Here is a 19,704-nt window from a genome sequence, read left to right on the forward strand (position 1 = left end):
CCCGACATCAGTGTTTATGTTGTATGAAAATGAGGAAGAATGTATTTTACCACCTGTCTACTGCATAGAAACCAGACAAGGAGTCATTCCAAAAATTATCTGTGTTCAGCTTTGCAAATACATCGCTGTTCTGATTACTTTCTTTCTGTGTCTGGTTTAATTTAAACCATTCTGTGCACATCCTGAATGATTTTCTGGGGTGGGGAAGCCTGGACTTTAGGGGAAGGCCTGCCTGAGATACAGAATTTCTGGAGAATAATTTCTGAAATCCAAATAACTAAAACTTGTTTGTGTAATTAACAGTGAAACTATAGTCAAGGTGTTTGGCATACTTGTCAGAAAGACTAAAGTTGGTGGGTATTATGATCCTAAGAGAGTCTCTGGGGATGGAATGCCTGGGTGGCTCAGTCGGTTAAGTGTCTGCCTTCAGTTCAGCTCATGATCTCGGGGTCCTGGGATCGAACCCTGCATTGGGTTCCCTGCTCAGTAGAGTCTGTTTCTCCCTCCCCCTCTGCCCCTCCTCCCCCACTCATGCTCTCTCTCTCAAATAAATAAATAAAATCTTCAAAAAAAAGAAAAGAAGACCTCTGGGGGTGCCTGGGTGGCTCAGGTGCTTGAGCGTCCAACTCTTCATTTCAGCTCAGGTCATGATCTCAGGCTTGTGAGATCGAGCCCTGCATTGGGCTCCACACTGGGCGTTGTACCTGCTTGGGACTCTCTCTCTCCCTCTCCCTGTGCCCCCCACCCACCCACATGCATGTGCTCGCTCTCTCTAAAAAGAAAAAAAGAAAATCTCTGTTCTTTAAATCTGTAATACCCTATGGTTTTTGTTTTTTGGCTTTTTTAGGCAGTTAATTGCTCATTTGCAAGTTTTCTCTAAGTTTTCAAATCCACGAGCCCTATATCTGGAGTCTAAATTATATGAGCTGTATCTTCAGGTAAGTAAAATAAATTCTTGCCACTGCAGTTCTTTGTGAGTTTTCTCTGTTGTTCACCAAAATAACTTTTAGGTTCTTAATAATTGTTGATGAATAGGGCCCATGTCTACATTTTAAGTACAGTGTTTTAAAAATTTAATAATTATTTTCTGTGTCCTGAGAAACAGATTTAGACTGTACTAATATTGTTAATTTTAAAGACATTTTGAGTGACTAAACATTGGTGAGCTGTATTAACAGTGGAGATTGTGCCAAAAAAAGGTAACTACTTTTTACTTTTAGGTAAGTTAGCCTTACAGCGTGCTGGGATTTCAGGATCTATTACACTGAGTGAAAGCTGGATAGTTGGAATAAGAATCTATCTCAGTCACAATATATGATCTTCAGTTACAGAAAAGATTGCAGAAAAAATTTGATGTCAGAAGCAGAGTAAGCACTGGATGTCATTCTAAGCCATCTGGGAAAACAAAATTTCCTTTTTTCATTTGGATGTTTTTTAGGTGGAACTTCTATGATTTCAGCAGAATTTATCTTCATTCTGCCCCGTAATTCAGATACAGTTTGTTTATAAAGCAAGAGCTCAAAACTGCAGGAAGCAAAATTCTTAACTAACTGATCTGAGAGGCTCTGTGCCAGGTCTTCTTTCCTGGAATCTTAACGATTGCCATTACTTTCACAGTGTTGTGGGAGCTTTCCCTCATCATGGGACCAGCCCCGCTGGTATAAACCCAAATTTATGAAGGGATTTGGCCTTGACCAAAAGACTGACAGAACCGAGGGTCTGGCATGTGGGATTCAGGGGTCAGAGTTTTGTTTCCACTTTGTTCATTGCATGTATTCTATTGGTGCTGTACCTCCAGGAAGATGTAAAGCTGTTGTCAGCAATCAGCTTTAATCCACACCTAAAAATTTAGATTGTAAAAATCTAATGTAGCAAATTGACACAAGTAAATTACTATCCCATGGTGTGTGTATATGTAACTTCATTAACTTATTTTATAAAATATTATTCTTAGTTGTTGCTACATCAAGATCAAATGGTGCAAAAAATAACCCTGGATTGTATAATGACATACAGACATCCACATATCCTCCCTTACAGGTAAGTTATTTGAAGCTAAAGAAATGCGCTTTCTTTGGCTGGTTTTTAACTTTCTACATTAGAGCCTCTTCTAAAATAAATTTATGAAGGCCTGGAAATTTCCCTTTTCTACTATAATCATAATGCTATTTTCAGGTAAGAAATGAAAATTGAAAGTATATTTGTGTATTAAGAATGTTTCTCCATAGATAATAAGGTAGGAAAGAGACAACTAATTGATAAGTATATGTTGAGAAGGTTATATCATTTCTTGTTGCTTCAGTAATGTCAAAATCTTGGTGATTACTTAGGGAATCATACTGATCACTCTCTGTAAGAACTGAAGAAAGCTTTTATATTAATCTCTTTTAAACAGCTGAATTATTGACTAAGTCTTAATTCCTCACAATCACTTTTACCTTTTAAAATTTGAAAACCTGTTATTTTGTGAAAATTTTCCTTTATGGATGTCAACCACAACGTAGATATTCTTAGTTCCTAGTTCAGTTTACAAATTACTGTACTATATTGCATTTTTTTAAAGTACCATTGATTTTTAAGTGATGATTTGTGCTATATTCCATTTTTAAAGGGAAAACTTACAAAGATTGCTTGAAGACAGAAGCTTTAAGGAAGAGATAGTGCATTTTAGCATTTCTGAAGATAATTCAATAGTGAAAACAGCCCACCGAGCAGATCTGTTTCCTATTCTGATGAGGTATTTACACTGTTTAAAACTGATTTTTTTAAAAGTTGATCACAAAAACAATTATGAATATACTATTACGATTCTTTCAGTGATTATAATGGAGTATTTCATTTTTTATTTGATTTTGATTTTTTTTTAATTGAACCTTTTAGGGAAATCAAATTGTTATAGAGACTTATTTTAAAATATTTTGTCCCTAACATAAGGAAAGATCTTGCCATGGAGTTATTTTAATAATAATGTTAAAATTGAATCCTCTATTCCTCTAAGTTTTATTATTGAAAAAGAGTAAAGATAATTCGTTGGGTATATAACTATGAGATATAAAGGCTATTGATTTTTGGTGTTGATTATTTAACCATCCACATTACAAACCTTTCTTATTAGTTTTAATTGTTTTTATTGGATTTTCTTGGATGAAAAAGTAATAGTCAATAACAGTCATCAAAGTGTTAGACTTCTATTTAAAAAAACCCTTTGAGGGAGCGCCTGAGTGGCTCAGTCGGTTAAGCTTCTGCCTTCGGCTCGGGTCATGATCCCAGGATCCTGGGATCGAGTCCCAAGTTGGACTCCCTGCTCAGTGGGGAGGCTGCTTCTCCCTCTCCCTCTGCCCCTCCCCCATGCTCTCTCTCCCTCTCTCTTTCTCTCCCTCAAGTAAATAAAATCTTTAAAAAAAAAAAAAGGAAAAAACGCTTTGAGGTTCCATTTTACTGGGAATAAAGTAGAAAGTCCTTATTCCTCCTTCAAGGGCCTGGTATGTCCAACCCACCACCCATTCACCGCCCCCCTCAGAGCCCACTTCCATGTCAGTGGACCTGCTCTTCCCTGTACTTTGAACACATGACCACTAGCTCTTCTTTTTCACTCAGTCTCCTCTCAAATGTTATATTGTCAGGATGCCTTCCTTGATCACCTTCTGTAAAATCACACCTTCCTGTCATCACCCGGTAGTCTCCTACCTTGCTTTATTTTTCCTCACAATCGTCCGACATAGCCTCCTACTTATCACTCTTCTCCCCTGCCAGAAGGTAAACTCCATGGCCTGTAGAAAATGTTAGTCAAATTAATTTTGCATTCTTTTATGATTAAAAAAACCCTCTTTTTTTCTGTTTTTTAATTTACGTATTACCTACACATCATAGAAGAATTAACTGTGGTGGTAGTGTTTGTGGTTATCCCTGTGTCGCTAGTGCACTTAACAGTAATGCTTGTAGAGCAGCCCTTTTTAAAATTTGGTCTGCTCCTTCTTGGCAGGGGCTGTCACTGAGATGCTTTTGGGGGGTCCCTGAGGTTAGAACTTTTTTAATAATACTACTAAGACATTACCTTTTACCACCGTGCCCAGATTTGTGTTGACAACACAAAAAACAACAGTGGGTAAAACTGTGGGTGCCTTAGCACTAATCAGGACAGTGGCTCCGAACTGTACAAGGCATTCTTCATTGCCACACACCCGGAGTTTAAAAAAAGAAAAAAAGCTAGTTTCGTTTAATGTTCTTGGTAAGTCTTAAGCCTCAAGTACTTGTCTTTTTATCGTTTTATATGATGAAGTGGGAAGTGTGCGTAAAGCACTTCTGCTGAATCCTCATGGAGTGGCGTGTTTTCCAAATAATGGATGCAAGTTACAGAATCATTCATGGCTAAAGATCCATTCAGAGTGCAAGATAGACAGATGGACTTTAATGTAACAGATCACAAAGCTTATTAATAAGGCTTAAGATTCTGCATTGCAACTAGCCTTTAACTTGTTGAGGTTTGCTGTAGTATCAAAGTGGGATATCCACAAGGATCTCAAAAGAATTACTTGAAGGCTTACAAAATACTTTTTCCTTTCTCCAGCTGCATATCTGTTTAAGGCTGGATTTTCTTCAACTATAATATACTGTAAATGATTGAATGCAGAAGCAGATAGGAAAATCCAGTTATCTTCTAATAAGCAAGACAATAAAGAAATGTGAAAAAAGGAAAGTAAAACATGCTTCTAGACTCACTAAGTTTTGGTGGGGGAGAGATTTGGAAAATAAAATTTTTCATTAAAATTGTTATTTACATTAACTCATTTTAATTTCTACCAAGATAAATATCAATAGATAAAACTCACATGCACAAAAGCTCTTTGGGGACCTCAAAAATGTTTAAGAATATAAAGGGGTCCTAATATCGAAAAGTTTAAAAACCACTGTGTTTCAATTTCAAATGTTAAAGCACTAACATTTATTATAAATTAACATTTGCCATACTAAGAAAGTAAGTCCTATCACTAGATTGTTTAGTATTTTATCAGCAATGGATATTGAATTTTATTAGAATGCCTGTTAAGCATGTATTAAAATGATTATATTAACTTTTCCTATGAGCCATTGATCTATATCAATCCAATAGGCTTTATTAGTGATTCTTTCTTGCATTCCTGGGATAAATCCTTATTTGGCTTTAATATTGTTTTAATGCAGCACTGGATACTGTATTTAGAAATATAGGGTTTTATGTTTATAAGCAAGATTGGTATATAATTTTATAATTTTATTTTTGTTCCTCAACCCATCTCAACCTTCATAAATGAGAAAGGACTGTTCCTTCTTTCTCTTAACTATGAAACTTTATAGCATGGGGATTAGTTTTCCTTGAAATTTAGAAAATTCATCTGAAGAACTGTATGGGTTCCATGTTTACTCATGATTACTGTTCTATTCAGGTTTTCTTCTTAAGTTCCTTTTGCTTATTTGTTCTGTTTTCTTTTCCAGAAAATTACCCATTTAATTGAAGTCTTTCCAGTTTCCTTGTTTATTAGAGTTGTATTCACTTACTTCCTGTTAATCTGTGTATTCTCATTTTCATTTGGCTTGCCTATTTTACTGTTTTTTTCCTCCTACAAAGAGCCCCCTTTCAGCTTTTATCTTTATTATTTCCTTGTTCCTACTTCCCTCAGCCTTGTTGTTTTTTGTTTTGTGGTTGTTTTTTGTTGTTCTAAATTTTCTCTGTTAAGTATCTAATTTCTATTTTCATCCTTCCTTGTTTTATAATATAACCTTTTAAGTCTGTTGAATTGCTATTCTAGCCTCTTAGGAAAACAAAATGACTAGTATTATGTTTTAGGATTAATGTGCAAACAAAATAATATTCTTTTGACTTATTAGAATTTTGTATGGCCGAATGAAGAATAAGACTGGCAGTAAAACTCAGGGGAAAGCCGCTTCAGGCACCCGCATGTCCATTGTCCTGAGGTTCCTCGCTGGGACCCAACCGGAGGAGATCCAGATATTCTTAGACCTGCTATTTGAACCTGTGAAGCACTTCAAGAATGGTAGCTCTCAACTTCCTGCTACTCTGAATGTGTATTGTCTGCTGTAGACTTCAGATGTCTCAGGCTAGGTTTCCCATGCTCTTGGACATCTTTCTAATGGGATTGTTCCTTCCAATCTCATTGGTGACCTTTAAAGTTTGGATTAGGTGGAGCTCACAGTTGATCCTGGCGATTATCATCATCCACGGGTCAGTAAGCCCCTGATTAGAAAATGTGTATTTTTGGGAGCGCCTGGGTGGCTCAGTTGGTGGAGCATATGACTCTTGAGTTAAGGTTGTAAGTTTGAGGCCCACATTAAGTGTAGAGATTACTTAAAAAAAATAAAATAAGAAAGAAAAGAAATGTGTATTTTTGCTGTTGTGCATTTAGGCCATTTGAAAAATGGTACTTACCCAGATACAATGTATAGGTTTCTCCTTAGAAACTTAGGGCATGCTGAGAAATTAATTTTAATTGTCTCAGTATTTATTCATTCACTGAGTCATTCATCTATTGAGTAAAGACTTGTTGAATACCTCCTGTGCCCTGGATACTTTTGAAAATAGAAAAGTAAATATTTATGCTCTCAACGTCACCATCTAAACTAAGTGTATATAATAGGTATATCCAGTGAGCTGAAATGCTCTATGGTTTTTTCTCTGGTATGCAATGTTAGTAATTAATAATAATAATAATAGCTAACATTTACTCCATGCCAGACGTTATGATGGGCCCTTTTACATACAGCTCAGTTGATCCTTAAAACAACCACCTGAGGTATCATTACTCGGCTATTCCCATTTTACCAATGAGGAAACTGAGGCTTAGAGAGTTTACTATTTTGCTTATGACCACTCAGCTAGAAAATAGTAGATATTTCTGACTGTAGAATCTCTGCTCTCACCCCATAATCACTTTGCTTTAGGCAAACACAGGTATTTATTTGCATGGTAATGTGTTGTATGAAATTTCGTATTGTTTCTATGATAATGGATTCACCTGTTAAAATGTTTTCGTTCAGTGTAATATTGCCCTGCGAAGGAAGTTGGCTCTGATGAAGGAAGACACAGGCTTTTGTTCAGTGAAACAGCTCCCATTGTAAGAGGATAGTTATAAATGATACTCTTTTTGGAGAGACCATTTAGGTGTGTGAACTAGCAAGCTCATGATTTCATGCCAGTTGGTTTGAAGTAAAGCTCATGCAATAACAATTCAAGTCTTTTAAGTAAATTACAAAATCAATTTGGTGCCTATTTATAAAAGACTATTCTTTTATTTTTATTCAGGGGTGGCAAGAGAAAACATTTGATGCTCAGCATTCAAGAAGCTTCTAATGTAGCAGGCAGGACACTTTCTGTGGAACTGCTCAAGTCATAGACAGTGAAAGCTGAGAGTGAGAAAAATGTATGGGAAGTTGTTAGGTGGAACAGAAGACTATTGCTATTTCAGGTTTTGGGGAGTAGTCTAAGTAGGTTGAGAATGGGGCTTAGAGACTTAATTCTGGCACAAGTTTCTCCTTTATTCTCAGTTTCCTCATCTATAGTGTGATAATACTAAAACCTATCATGCCTAGTTCATTGAATATTTGGCAAGAGAATCAGGAGAAAATACATTAGGAAAGTACATTATCTGTAAATCATTGGAACAATAGAAAATACTCTATAATTGAGGGAATTGACCAAAGGAATCTGTAATTAGAGAGTAATATTTCCTTTTATATGATATCTCTCTTTCACTAGGAGAATGTCATTCTGCAGTCATTCAAGCAGTAGAAGATTTGGATTTGTCTAAAGTTCTTCCTTTAGGTCGTCAGCATGGTATCTTAAATAGCCTTGAAATAGTATTGAAGAACATCAGTCATCTGATCAGTGCATACTTACCAAAGATTTTGCAGATATTGCTGTGCATGACAGCGACTGCATCGCACATCCTTGACCAGCGAGAAAAGGTGAGAGACATTCAATGAGGTTGCTTTCTTCTTGGGCTAAAGCATTTTACTTGGGAAATTGGTTGGGACCTGAATATCTAACAGTCTTCACTGTTTTAAATATTTATGTGTAGTTGGAGGATGCAAATTACAGGTGACCCTTGAATAACATGGGTTTAAACTGTGTGGGTCCACTTACAAATGGGATTTTTTTTCCGATAAATATAGTGCAGCACCATAAAGTACTTTCTCTTCCTAATGATTTTCTTAATAACCTTTTCTTTAGCTGACCTTATTATAAAGTAAGAGTACAGTATATAATACGTAAAACATAAAAAGTATGTGTTATTTGACTGTTTATGGTATCGGTAAGGCTTCCAGTCAACAATAAGCTATTAGTAGTTAAGATTTTGGGGAGTCAGAAGTTATACAGGGATTTTTGACTGTGCAGGGGATCAATGCCCCTGACCCCTGTGTTGTTCAAGGGTCAGCTGTATGTCACTTGTGTATTTTAAAGAGTTTTTAAATAATAGGGTGTGAGTTAGTTCTATATACATCTCAAACTAAAATCAGGGATAGTTGAGCTGATTTCAAGAGCCTCGAGGTATAGGACATCTTCCAACTCTATCAAGAATGGCTGGAGAATGAACAGAATACGGTTAGCATCATCCTTGTTATTTTGAGATAAGAGTTGCCCAGAGGTCTTTTACAAGTAAATTCTTGCCTACTGTAAGTGCAATGTTTTGAATAAGGATAAGTAGCAAGACCCAGCATTGAGCTAACTGCCAGAGGCTTAACAAGATGGTGCTCAGTAAATATTTTCTGAATTGTATTAAAGACTATATATTTATGTTCTCTTGAAACAAGTGTGTGGGCGTAAGTATGCTCTTTGGAAAGCTTAGGGAAACTTAATGTCTTTATGGACTAAAGGCTTCTTAATGGGACTTGAAGTGAAGATCTAGACTCAAGATTTCTGCTGTTGATTCTCAGTTAATGATAAATGGGCACAGTTTTAATTGGGCAAAAATCTGTTTCCTTTGATTTGTGGATATGCCTGGTGAGCTGCCTCTCAGGTACGGTCATGATAGCTAAAAATTGACAGCCAGAATTTTACGCTGTTTCTTGGGCTACACATGGATATAAATCTGCTTTAGTGATGAAATAATATTCTCTGATTACCAAGCTCCAGGGATTTAGAACACACCTTCTATTTTGTTAGACACCATTTTCTTTATTCTTTCATTCATTCCTTCAGTAAATATTAATTGAGCCCCTGCTATGTGACAGGCACTGTTCTAAGCACCAGAGATGGAGCAGTGAACAAGGCAAACAAAAATTCCTGTCCATTTATTGATTCAGTAAATACTTATTTCACATCTACCATCTATCATACATCATTCTAGGTAGGGAATGAGACAGGTAAGGACTCAGTATCATGGGAGAAAAAGAATAAATAAATAAATACACAAATAATTAGAATAATGTCAGTTGGTGGTGAGACCTGAGAGGGAAGTAAATGAGAACCTCTGCAGATGTCTGTGTAGCTTTCTCCCCTCCAGTACTCTGCCTTTTCATTCTCCCCAAGCCACACTACTCTCTCTCCTCATCTTGGGAGGATGACGGGCCTGTGCCTAGACTCTTCCTTCTCCCACTAATCCCTGAAACTCCAACCAGGAATCTGGGGAACGTATAGTACTCACCTCATCTGTTTACCCTCTCAGGGCTTACTGCCCTTTGCTGCCCACTGTCTAGTATCTAAAAATCATTCTCTCACAGATGCTCTTCAGTTTTTTAGTTGCTTGAGAAGGAAGGCCAAATCAAGTCCCTGTTGATCCATCTTGAACAGATGTGGAAAAACCATGAGAAAGGAGCAGGCAGAGAACAGTCCTCTGACTAACACAAGGCTAGGAACAGGTCATGTTCCCAATAGCCAGAGTAGAAACTTCGTAATACCCAAGGCACCAGGAAGAGTTCTAGGCAGGGGAGTACCTCAGTAGTGGAACCAGATTAGCTCTGGAATAAAGGCTGCCCTAGCAATACCTAACAAAGCTTACAAAGCTCATGCTCTTTTCCCAAGTAAATTAATTACATCTGAGAACATGACTCAAAAGCTTTCAAATGATTTAAATGAAAACAAAATTCAGTGTCTGGCATCCAGTCAAGTTTTACCAGGCATACCAAGACGGATGAAAATTTTACTCATAATAAGGAAAAAAAAACAATCAATAGAAGCAGATGCAGCAGTGGCATAGATGGTAGAATTAGCCAAAAACTTAAAACAGCTATTAGGAAGACACTCCATATATTCACAAAAGTAGAGGAAAACATGAGCATGTTGAGGAGAGACAAGAAGACATGAAGAGTTTAAAATAAATTGAGGGAATGTGATAAGAAGTGACCAAACTGGGAGTGGATAGGTCTAAGGAGGTAATATTTGAACTCCTCTATCTACCCAGCTATGGGAAGAACATTTCAGGCAGAGAAAATGGCTAGTAGTGCAAAGTCCCTGAGGTAGAACAGTTTTGACGTATTCTCAGAACAGACGGAAGGGCAAGATGGCTGGAGCACAAGGAGGGAGAAGAATCATGTAAGATAAAGTCGAGAGGTAGATAGGGCCTCATGGGCTCTGAGATGGATGCGCTCTGAAGTCTACTGGGAAAACTGAAGAAGTTTGAAGCCAGGGAGTGAGGGATAAGGTCTGTTTGATGTTTTTAAAATTTCACTCTGATTGCTTTGTGAAAAAGAGGCTTGTGGAGGGCCAGCAGTGGAAGCTGAAAACAGGTCTTGGAAAATTCTTTATGTTGTATGAGAGCTTCATGGCCATAGGGAGAATTCTGTGAGAATTTTCATTTATGCCTTATAGTGAGTGATAGTGACTTTATCTATACTTGTATATATTAAATCATGAAAGTTTAGAGATTTTATAAACTCTGTAAAAGTTCTCTGACTTTTTGGTTAACTTAGAAGTTACTCAGTAATGCAGCCTTACTCCTGTGTCAATAATCAGTAACTCAAAAGATCATTTATGCAATTTCATAGATCATTAGTTAGTGAGGTGCTAAGCTTTTTGATAGTTTGGAGCTTTTTAAAAAATTCTTGGACAAGTTCAAAGAATTCCTTAAGGTACTGTAATGAATTACTGCACAGTAATACTGCTTAAGTAAGTTAAACTTCTACATTTGTGTATTTGAGCTAAGTTATACATTTACTTTTTTTGTATCTTTTAGTTCCTCCAAGGCATTGACTTAAGTGTATATAATGAGGTTTGTTTTAGTTTGATTTTATTATTTTGGAACATTTAAACAACAGGGTAACTTTTAAATGTACATGAAATTCAGTCAAATGGACTATTCCTCTAGGAACTAAAGTCTACAATTTTCTTCATGATGTTGTGGCCATAAAACTTGATGTTCATTATATTAGAGTATTGTGTTGTCTTCATAAATTTCAGGGTGGTTTTTGGATTTTGATGTAGGTCACTAAGGTCACATGTAAAAATAAGTCACCACTTACATATCCAGAGACCACAGTATATTAATCAAATGGAAAAACAATTAGGGGTTGCACCTTACCTCATTTGTTTGGTTTTTACAACATTCCTTTAAGATCCACTAGAAATTCTGCCTCTTCCATGAAGCTTTTCCCTTTTCAAATTTGTAATTCCTCCCCTCTTGGATATCTTTGGCATTTTCAGTCTGTCATGTAATTTAATACATTTTCCTTCAGTGAGATTTTAAGCTGAAGTCAGACCTATGGCAGTCATACCATTGGACTCATTGGTGGCGGCTCAATAAATTATTCTCCTCTGAGCCTGAAGAAACTGGCCACATATTTGTGATGTTGTAACCCGCAGGGAAGGAGATGCCAGTAGAAGTAGCAGAGTCTGTTATGAAAGAAGTTTGCTGTTAATTTGCCCACTCCAGCCTCTATGCCTCTAAACAGACAAATTGTGATTTTTTTCCAAATTGCATTTTTCTTTGAGCTATATATTTTGAGATCTTCTCATGCCTTGATTCAGTTGCCTCATTCTCTTATACTGTGTGAGGTGTTCTACTGTATAGAGATACCATAAATTCTTTAGTCTCCTAGACTAATTTTAATAAGAATAATTGAAAACTCCTAGTTTTAGAAAAAGTAAAAAATAATAGTACAAGTTATGAAAACAAAAGAGAAAGTAACTTTCATTTGAAATAAAGGTTTGATTTCCCCCCAATCTAAGGCATTGTGATGGCAAAGGGAAAAAAAAGTTTGTTTTATTTAGAATGTTCTGTTCATAGGAAGAAATCGGGATTTTATTTGAGACAATTACTTGGATAAAGAAATACAATAATGTAGGACAACAAAACAGCTGTTCCACTTGTGATTCCACCCCCCCCAGGACACTTTAAAATGAATTTACTGGGCAGTGATAATGGAGCACATCTTCACCATTTGATTTTTTAAGTCTTCTGCTTTCCCATCTTGTTTGATTAGAAAAGCAGTATGATATGATGAGTTGAATTTCCACGTGAATCAGAGCCACAGTCAACAGACTTAATAACAGAATTTCCAGTTTGATTCTTAACCATCTGAGCAATAGTGCCTCCTTGAGGAATCAAGATAAAAATGAAATACATTTTTTTTTTTTTAAGAGAAGGTCTTTGTTTTACAGATACACCTCAGGTTTATTAACCCACTGAAAAATTTAAGACGTCTTGGAATCAAAATGGTAACTGACATCTTTCTGGATTGGGAGTCTTACCAATTCAGAACTGAAGAAATTGATGCTGTATTTCATGGTGCAGTTTGGCCCCAGGTAAACTTTATTACTACATTCTGCTTAGATACCTTCTGCTACTTCCTTTGTTACTACTTTAACCAGCACAGTCTATGAATGCGAGTCCTGGTCTTTTACATCGAGTCTTCCTTTGGTTCTGGAAGTTTTAGAACACTTTTCTTTCCCTCTACGGTCACCTAAAGCTCAAGAGCTGGTTTCTGTAATACCGTGACTTTTATACCTTAAGGTTATTTAGAATATGATTGTGTATCTTAAGCAAATGGAATCTAACTGTTGTAGCACCTCAGTGATGTGTCTCTGGATTTTGACAAGCATAAGAGAAAATACACAGATATTCTTGTTACATATTTCCTTGTTTGTAACCATTTTGTAATGATACCTGGTATAACTATAGCTAAAAAGACTATGGAGGAGACTTGATTTTAGGAATTCTAGCTGCTTGAGCTCTACTGTTTCTAACCAGTTGAAACCTAAAGTACCTCATTCCTTTTAAGTGTCTAGCACTTCCTTGCTCCATCTTTGCCATTTTTCCCGGGTAGATATTATTTAAGATTCCTTTATTTTTTCTTCAGTCTGTCCTTTAAATGTTAATCTCTGTCCCTTGGCTCTTTATCCTCTGGTGTGGTTTCTATACTTGTTCTGCTTTTTAGTTGTTTCCCCCCCACACACACAATTCTGTATGTGCTTTTATTTTGTATTCTGTTTTTATTTTGTGTCCTAGATCAGAAGGCTTGGATCTGAGAGTCAGTATTCTCCTACTCCTCTGCTGAAACTAATTAGTATCTGGAGCAGAAATGCAAGGTATGACCCTTTTTCTCCCACCTTTAAAAAGGACAGTGTTTTAGACCAATCTAGTCAAAATGAGTCAGGGTTACTAATAATATAATTTATGGTGAAATACCACAGGTGCCGTTAAAGAGAATAGGTAGCTGAATTTCAGAATACACAGGTTTAAAGAAAAATACAAGTTGCTGAACAGTGTAATCCAAGAAAAATACCTGTGCATTCATATAAATATAAAATGAAGTAGAAAATGTCTAGAAGGATACGTGAGAAACTGTTAGTGTTGCTATAGCATGTGGAGGTTTGGGTACCCCAGAGCAGGGAAGAGGTACTTTTTATGATATTTTTGGAATGTTCACTTATAACTTTTAAAAAAGGGAAAAGTAGGTAAAATAACATTTTGCAATGTAAGTTAAAATTGTAGAGTATATATTCTAGTAAAACTTACGCATTTTTGCTAGTTTTACAGTTTCATTAATACTTAAAAATCAGAAGTATTGGAAATGATAGGGATGTTCTTCTAATCTGTAGTAATTGTTTCAGTAGTTTGATTTGGCCTGGGAAAGGGAAAAACAGAATGTGAAACATGGCAGATACAGGTTTCCCCTGCTATCTGAAAGTTCCTGTGAAACCTTTCATAAGCCGAGATGGCATAAAGCAAAGAAGTAATTCCTATTAATTTATATGGAAGAATGTTTTAGTGTTTCTAGATCCAAAAAATAACTTCTCTTAGGCTTTTCCGATACCTTAGGTCACATCTTGCTAAGGGATGCACAAAATAAATCGAGATAAAGCGCAGATGCTCCCAGACACTGTTCACAGCTCTGGCGGCTGGATGCTGAGCTACGGAGTGTAGTTTCCAGGGAAGGAGCCTGATGGGGCCATTGTTGCTGCTCAAGAGGTGCATGCTGCCCCTGTAACGGCTCACTGCAAAACAAATGGTGAAGGCTCTTTTCGCTTACCACCTTCTTTCACAAAACCAAAGTGGTATAATACGAACTTTCAAAAAGCCGGGGATACCTGTAGTTATGCCAACTATAAATATTCCTATTTTTTGCATGCTTGCTTAAAAATAAAAGCTGATTTGTAATTGGCATTCTATGTCTTTTTCCCAGTTACCACTTAAAATCAGGAAAATTTCACAGGCTTTTTTAGTTTTTCTAGATGTCCTCCATTCTTGTAAAACTATGTCTAAATATACATAGAGTTCTCATAGTCATAAATCAACATCCTTTTGAGGACATGATGAGCTGTTTACAAGACCTTTATCTACAGATGGTTCAGAGATGCTTGTGTCACAGACCAAGTGCATATTTACTGAGGAGTGTAGAAACCTATGTTGTTTATTTCAGTGATGGAAACAGACTTAAGTTTGCCCTGATCTGTTTTGAAGAATGAAAGGTAGAATTAAAAAAAAAAAAAAAAAATTTTTTTTTTTTTTTTTTTTTTTTTACTACTGATTCAGTAAAGGTCAAGATTTTAATATCTTGGCATCAGTTTTTACAAAATTGGTATCATATTGTATAACCAACTTTTGATTTTATTTTTTTTCTTGTACCATTGTATCATGAACATTTCCCCGTCATTAAATAGTCATCAGAAACAAACCAAAGACCTTGACATTGTCTTCCTCAGGAAAACCTGTTTAAAATATTTTTACGGGTAGTAAGGCCTCTTTTCATTTATCTCCCAACTTGAGAAAGCTGTTTCATATCTTGTCTTATAACTGGACATTTATAAGCAGCACTTCATAGGCATACTTGAGAAGTGTTTTATAGCTGTATAATTTGCATGTCCTATGAAGGACTCTTTATCTGAGAACACTTGGCAATAGTGACTCCCTGTTATATTAGTTGGGTTCTTACTTAAGGTACAGATCCCCATCATTGGGTGCCACTTCATTGTACGTTCTGCAATGTCTTTCTCATTATGGGTTGGAGAAAAATAGAAGCCACAGAGCAATAGAGGACGTAGGCTGCAGAACTTTTTTTTTTAATTTTCTATGTAACTCTTACTTGAAAGAAATCTTTAGAAGTATTGACTTCCCTTGAAATCTCCATAACAACAGATATGCGTGTATATTGTTGTGTGTGGAAGAATTTAAAAATGCATATTTCAGAACCACTTGATGGGAATGTGTCTCTTCAGTAAAAGAAAATTCTATTTTGAAGTATGGTTACCGTTTATATAGTGTCAGACATTCAAACAGGTTTTCATCTACAGAGAAGTCTAGCATTTTACTTTGTATTTGGACAGATGCAAGTAGAGCTGAACTATAGCCAGTATTTTCAAGCTCACAACTAAGGTTAAATTGTCTCAGAAATTAAGTGAACTCAGGACAACAAAAACTTGCTCACTAACTAGACTGATCATATCATCCCAACTATATTCCTGAGGGCGAAAAGAGATCCTATAAATAATTAAGCCAGGATAACCAAGATAAACTGGGACTGTCCCTGGCCACTCTCTCTGATAGCTGCTCCGGTTCTGACCACCATGACCCCCGCGTGGTTCCATCTCTTCCCCTGAGCTTCCCACTCGCGGAAGGGCCTGTGATTACATGCTGCCTTTAATGCACTCATTTCTTAATAGCTGACCTACCTAAAGTTCCCTGAGGGCAGAGACCATTTCTCATTTATTACTGTACCTTCCTCCACGGGGGGTTTGTACCCATCTTAATCCATGGTTGGTCAGTATTCATTATGTGTTAAAAGAGTGACTGAAATTTCTGACAGAGCTGTACACTTAAGCATGGAGCATGTCCAGGATACCCTGGCTTCAAGTTCTACTGCTGTTCAAGAAACACAGTTTGGTCACTTAGAAGTTGCACTGAATTTGAATGGGTTCTTGCTAGGACCTTGGCAGCAACTGAAAGCAGTCCTCTCACCTTTTGTGCTTGAAAACATGTTAAGACAACATACAGCATAGTGGTTAAGAGAACAGTCTCCAAAGCCACACAAACCTAGCTTCAAATCCTAGCACCACTGCATGTTCTTTGACAAAGTTGGCCTCTCCTCTCTGAGCCTCCATTTTACCACCTGTAGCATAGAAATAATAGCAGTACCTACCTCACTGATAATAGAGATGGTAATGTGTAATACCATCTGCACTTTCTGTGTATACACATCCAGTTACGGGCAAGCTCAGAAGTGTTTCTGTGGGTTCAAAATCTGGAAGGTTAAGAAAGTCATTGGCTTTGTGCCTGCCCACGCCATGCCCAATATCTGTTGGACAAAGATGTATGAAAACAACCACTTAGAACTTTTCCTCAGTTTGTTAGTACTAAGTAAATTAAAAGTGTTTGAGCTCTTTTTCAAAGGATCATAAATTAGTAAAACTATCTGAATTTTTTTGGTTTTACCTTCCTGCTGATTGTTAAGAGGACTACATCCTTGACATAAAACAGTTGCTGGTTTGCCACTGGCTGGAAAGCCTTTGTGCTCTCTACCCTTGTTGGTGTGTTTCCTCTGGGTGGGATGCTTCTATCATTTGTGTGAGTCTTTCATCTTTCATACTTGGGGATGGATTCACCCACCTCTCCCAAAAAATGATCATGATCTCTGAATCTTGCATATCCTGATACAGCAAATATTTCTTTGGTCTGTACTCCTGATTCCCATGTTGTAGTGCATTGGTTTTTATGTGAGGGTATAAACGTTCACATTCTAGAAGGCTTATAATTGAAAAGTAGCCTGTCTTCAATACATTTCTTTTAGAAAAGGCTTAGACTGTGGTTCAAATCTCAGCTTTACTACTTACTAGCTGAGGCTTTAGACATGTCTCAGGTTTTTTAATCTGTAATGTGGGGACAATGTTACCACATTCTAGAGATGTTATGAGGATTAAATGAGAGATATACATAAAGTGCCTAAATAACAATCTTTTGAGGTGCCTAGAATTATCCATCAAATTTTAGAATTTAAAGTAATTTCCCGGGCGCCTGGGTGGCTCAGTTGGTTAAGCCACTGCCTTCGGCTCAGGTCATGATCCTGGAGTCCCGGGATCGAGTCCCGCATCGGGCTCCCTGCTCGGCAGGGAGTCTGCTTCTCCCTCTGACCCTCCCCTCTCTCATGTTCTCTCTCTCTATCTCATTCTCTCTCTCAAATAAATAAATAAATAAATCTTAAAAAAAAATAAAGTAATTTCCCTTTTGATGTTCATACACATATATATTTAAACTCAGTATGAAAATGCATATGGAGCATGTTTTCAGAAATAAATATATTGAGAAATAAGATGACAATTTCAATGTTTTTCCTTGCAGATATTTCCCTTTCCTGGCTAAACAGAAACCTGGGTACCCAGAGTGTGATATTCTGACCAACGTTTTTGCAATTCTCTCAGCAAAGAATCTCTCTGAAGCCACAGCCACTATTGTGATGGATATAGCTGATGACCTTCTTAACCTTCCAGATTTTGAACCCACAGAAACACTTTTGAGCTTGCCAGTAACTGGATGTGTATACACAGAAAGTGCAGATGGTATGTGTGCTGTACAATGCAAATGATTCTTAGATTTCTGAAATAGCATTTGTGCCCTCAAAAGGGAAAAAGTCAATACAATTTGATTCTTTTAATTATATTATTAAAAAACTTTCTTTTCTCTATAAACAATTTTCTTTCCAGTGATAGAAATTCAGAATTATGCTCCAGAGAGCTCAACTATCCATCAGGAAATTATTAAATGACTTCCACTGTCATGTCTCTGAATTCTTCCTGTCAAATTATCCTAACAGTTCTTTTACTACCAAAAATGCCTTGCATAAAGCCCCAGGGGTCTCTCATATCAATTTTTAATTTAGCTAACAAAACAGCTATTGTGACTAAGAAAAAAGTGATTTAATCTTTAGAGTTGAAATTTATTAAATTTTTATGAAAATTGAGTGCTCTCCTTGTCTGTCATTATGAAGATAGTGTATGATTATCCTTTAAGAGAATAGTTAATTAAAATAAAAACATTTATCACTTTTTTTTTCAGAGTCTGTCACGTTGGGAGGACAATTAATTCTACCTCATGTTCCTGCAATTCTCCAGTATTTCAGCAAAACCACAATAAGTGCAGAAAGGGTGAAAAAGAAGAAGAATAGGGCACAAGTCAGTAAGGAACTTGGCATTCTGTCAAAGTAAGTGATATATTGGTCCTTAAAAGATAACAATACTATCCGTGGTTTTAATTTTTGCTAAATTATATCTAGTTTTTCAATTATTTTAATGTGGTAATAAGCTGAAAAGATTTTCAGTAGTTTAAGTGCCCTTCATTTTTAAGTTAATATAGAGTTCTGTTTCTCTGCCAGAATATTCATTAGAAAACTTTTATGGCATCTGCCTTCATTTTATTATGAGAGAACAGTCTTCAAAATTCTAAACTTGACTAACAGATTTATATATTTTGTTCAGTTACAGTTTTGATTTACATGAGATCACATTTTTCCTATTTTTTTTTAGTTTAATTGATAAAAAATAATTCATTTAAAAGAGCAGGTTGTGTTTGTTTTGTTTTTTTGTTTTTTAAGGTGAAGATCTTGCAAGGATTTTTAAAGATTCTTTTTGGCAATAGACCTAGTAATATATAATTGAGATTTCTGTAGCAAGGTTGATAAACTTACAGAGTGTAAAAAATGTTTCCATTTAAACTCTTAAATTGTTACAGGACTTAGCTGTTTAAAGTTTGTTTTTTCTGTGACCTCAACAACAACAAAAAGTGATATATTAGAATCTTTCAGGAACTTCTTTGAAATGTTTTATTTATACTATTGTATTTCTAAGTTATGCAGAATGGGAAACCACACAAAATACACTCATTAAATTTTATCACAGGCTGTGTGGTAGTGCAAAGTGGATGAGAGATTAGGCACCAGAAAGACCAGGGTTTGAAAGGTCTGCTCTACCATTTCTTAGCTGTGTGATGTCAGCTTCTCTGAGTCTCAGTTTTCTTTGGGCAAAATGGGGCTAAAAATAATTCCTACATTGAAGGGTATCGTGGGAGTTAAATCGAAATACTGTACATAAAGCCTTAAACAACTCTTGGCACTAAAAAATGTTATTTTCTTTGTAAAATAAGTTATTGTCAAAAAAATTAAAAAATTTAAAAAAATTTTTTTAAAGATTTTATTTATTTATTAGAGAGAGAGAATGACAGAAAGCACGAGAGGGAAGAGGGTCAGAGGGAGAAGCAGACTCCCTGCGGAGCAGGAAGCCCAATGTGG

General features: G+C 36.3%; 1 protein-coding gene across 2 annotated transcripts in view; it reads left to right on the plus strand.

The window, feature by feature from the left end:
- UTP20 (UTP20 small subunit processome component) overlaps positions 1–19,704 on the plus strand; it is a 98,022-nt gene that overhangs the window by 36,423 nt on the left and 41,895 nt on the right. For both annotated transcript variants that reach the window (XM_028121621.1, XM_028121622.2), the window contains exons 23-31: positions 848–938; positions 1,955–2,040; positions 2,612–2,737; positions 5,866–6,032; positions 7,751–7,959; positions 12,590–12,733; positions 13,437–13,516; positions 17,763–17,980; positions 18,477–18,621. In XM_028121621.1, coding sequence (XP_027977422.1) covers positions 848–938; positions 1,955–2,040; positions 2,612–2,737; positions 5,866–6,032; positions 7,751–7,959; positions 12,590–12,733; positions 13,437–13,516; positions 17,763–17,980; positions 18,477–18,621 — 1,266 coding nt within the window. The remainder of the gene's footprint in view (positions 1–847; positions 939–1,954; positions 2,041–2,611; positions 2,738–5,865; positions 6,033–7,750; positions 7,960–12,589; positions 12,734–13,436; positions 13,517–17,762; positions 17,981–18,476; positions 18,622–19,704) is intronic.

Source organism: Eumetopias jubatus, unplaced genomic scaffold (assembly GCF_037043125.1).
Source record: "Eumetopias jubatus isolate StellerSeaLion01/CBP00866 unplaced genomic scaffold, mEumJub1_p1.0 scaffold_8, whole genome shotgun sequence".
NCBI classification, from domain to species: Eukaryota; Metazoa; Chordata; class Mammalia; order Carnivora; family Otariidae; genus Eumetopias; species Eumetopias jubatus.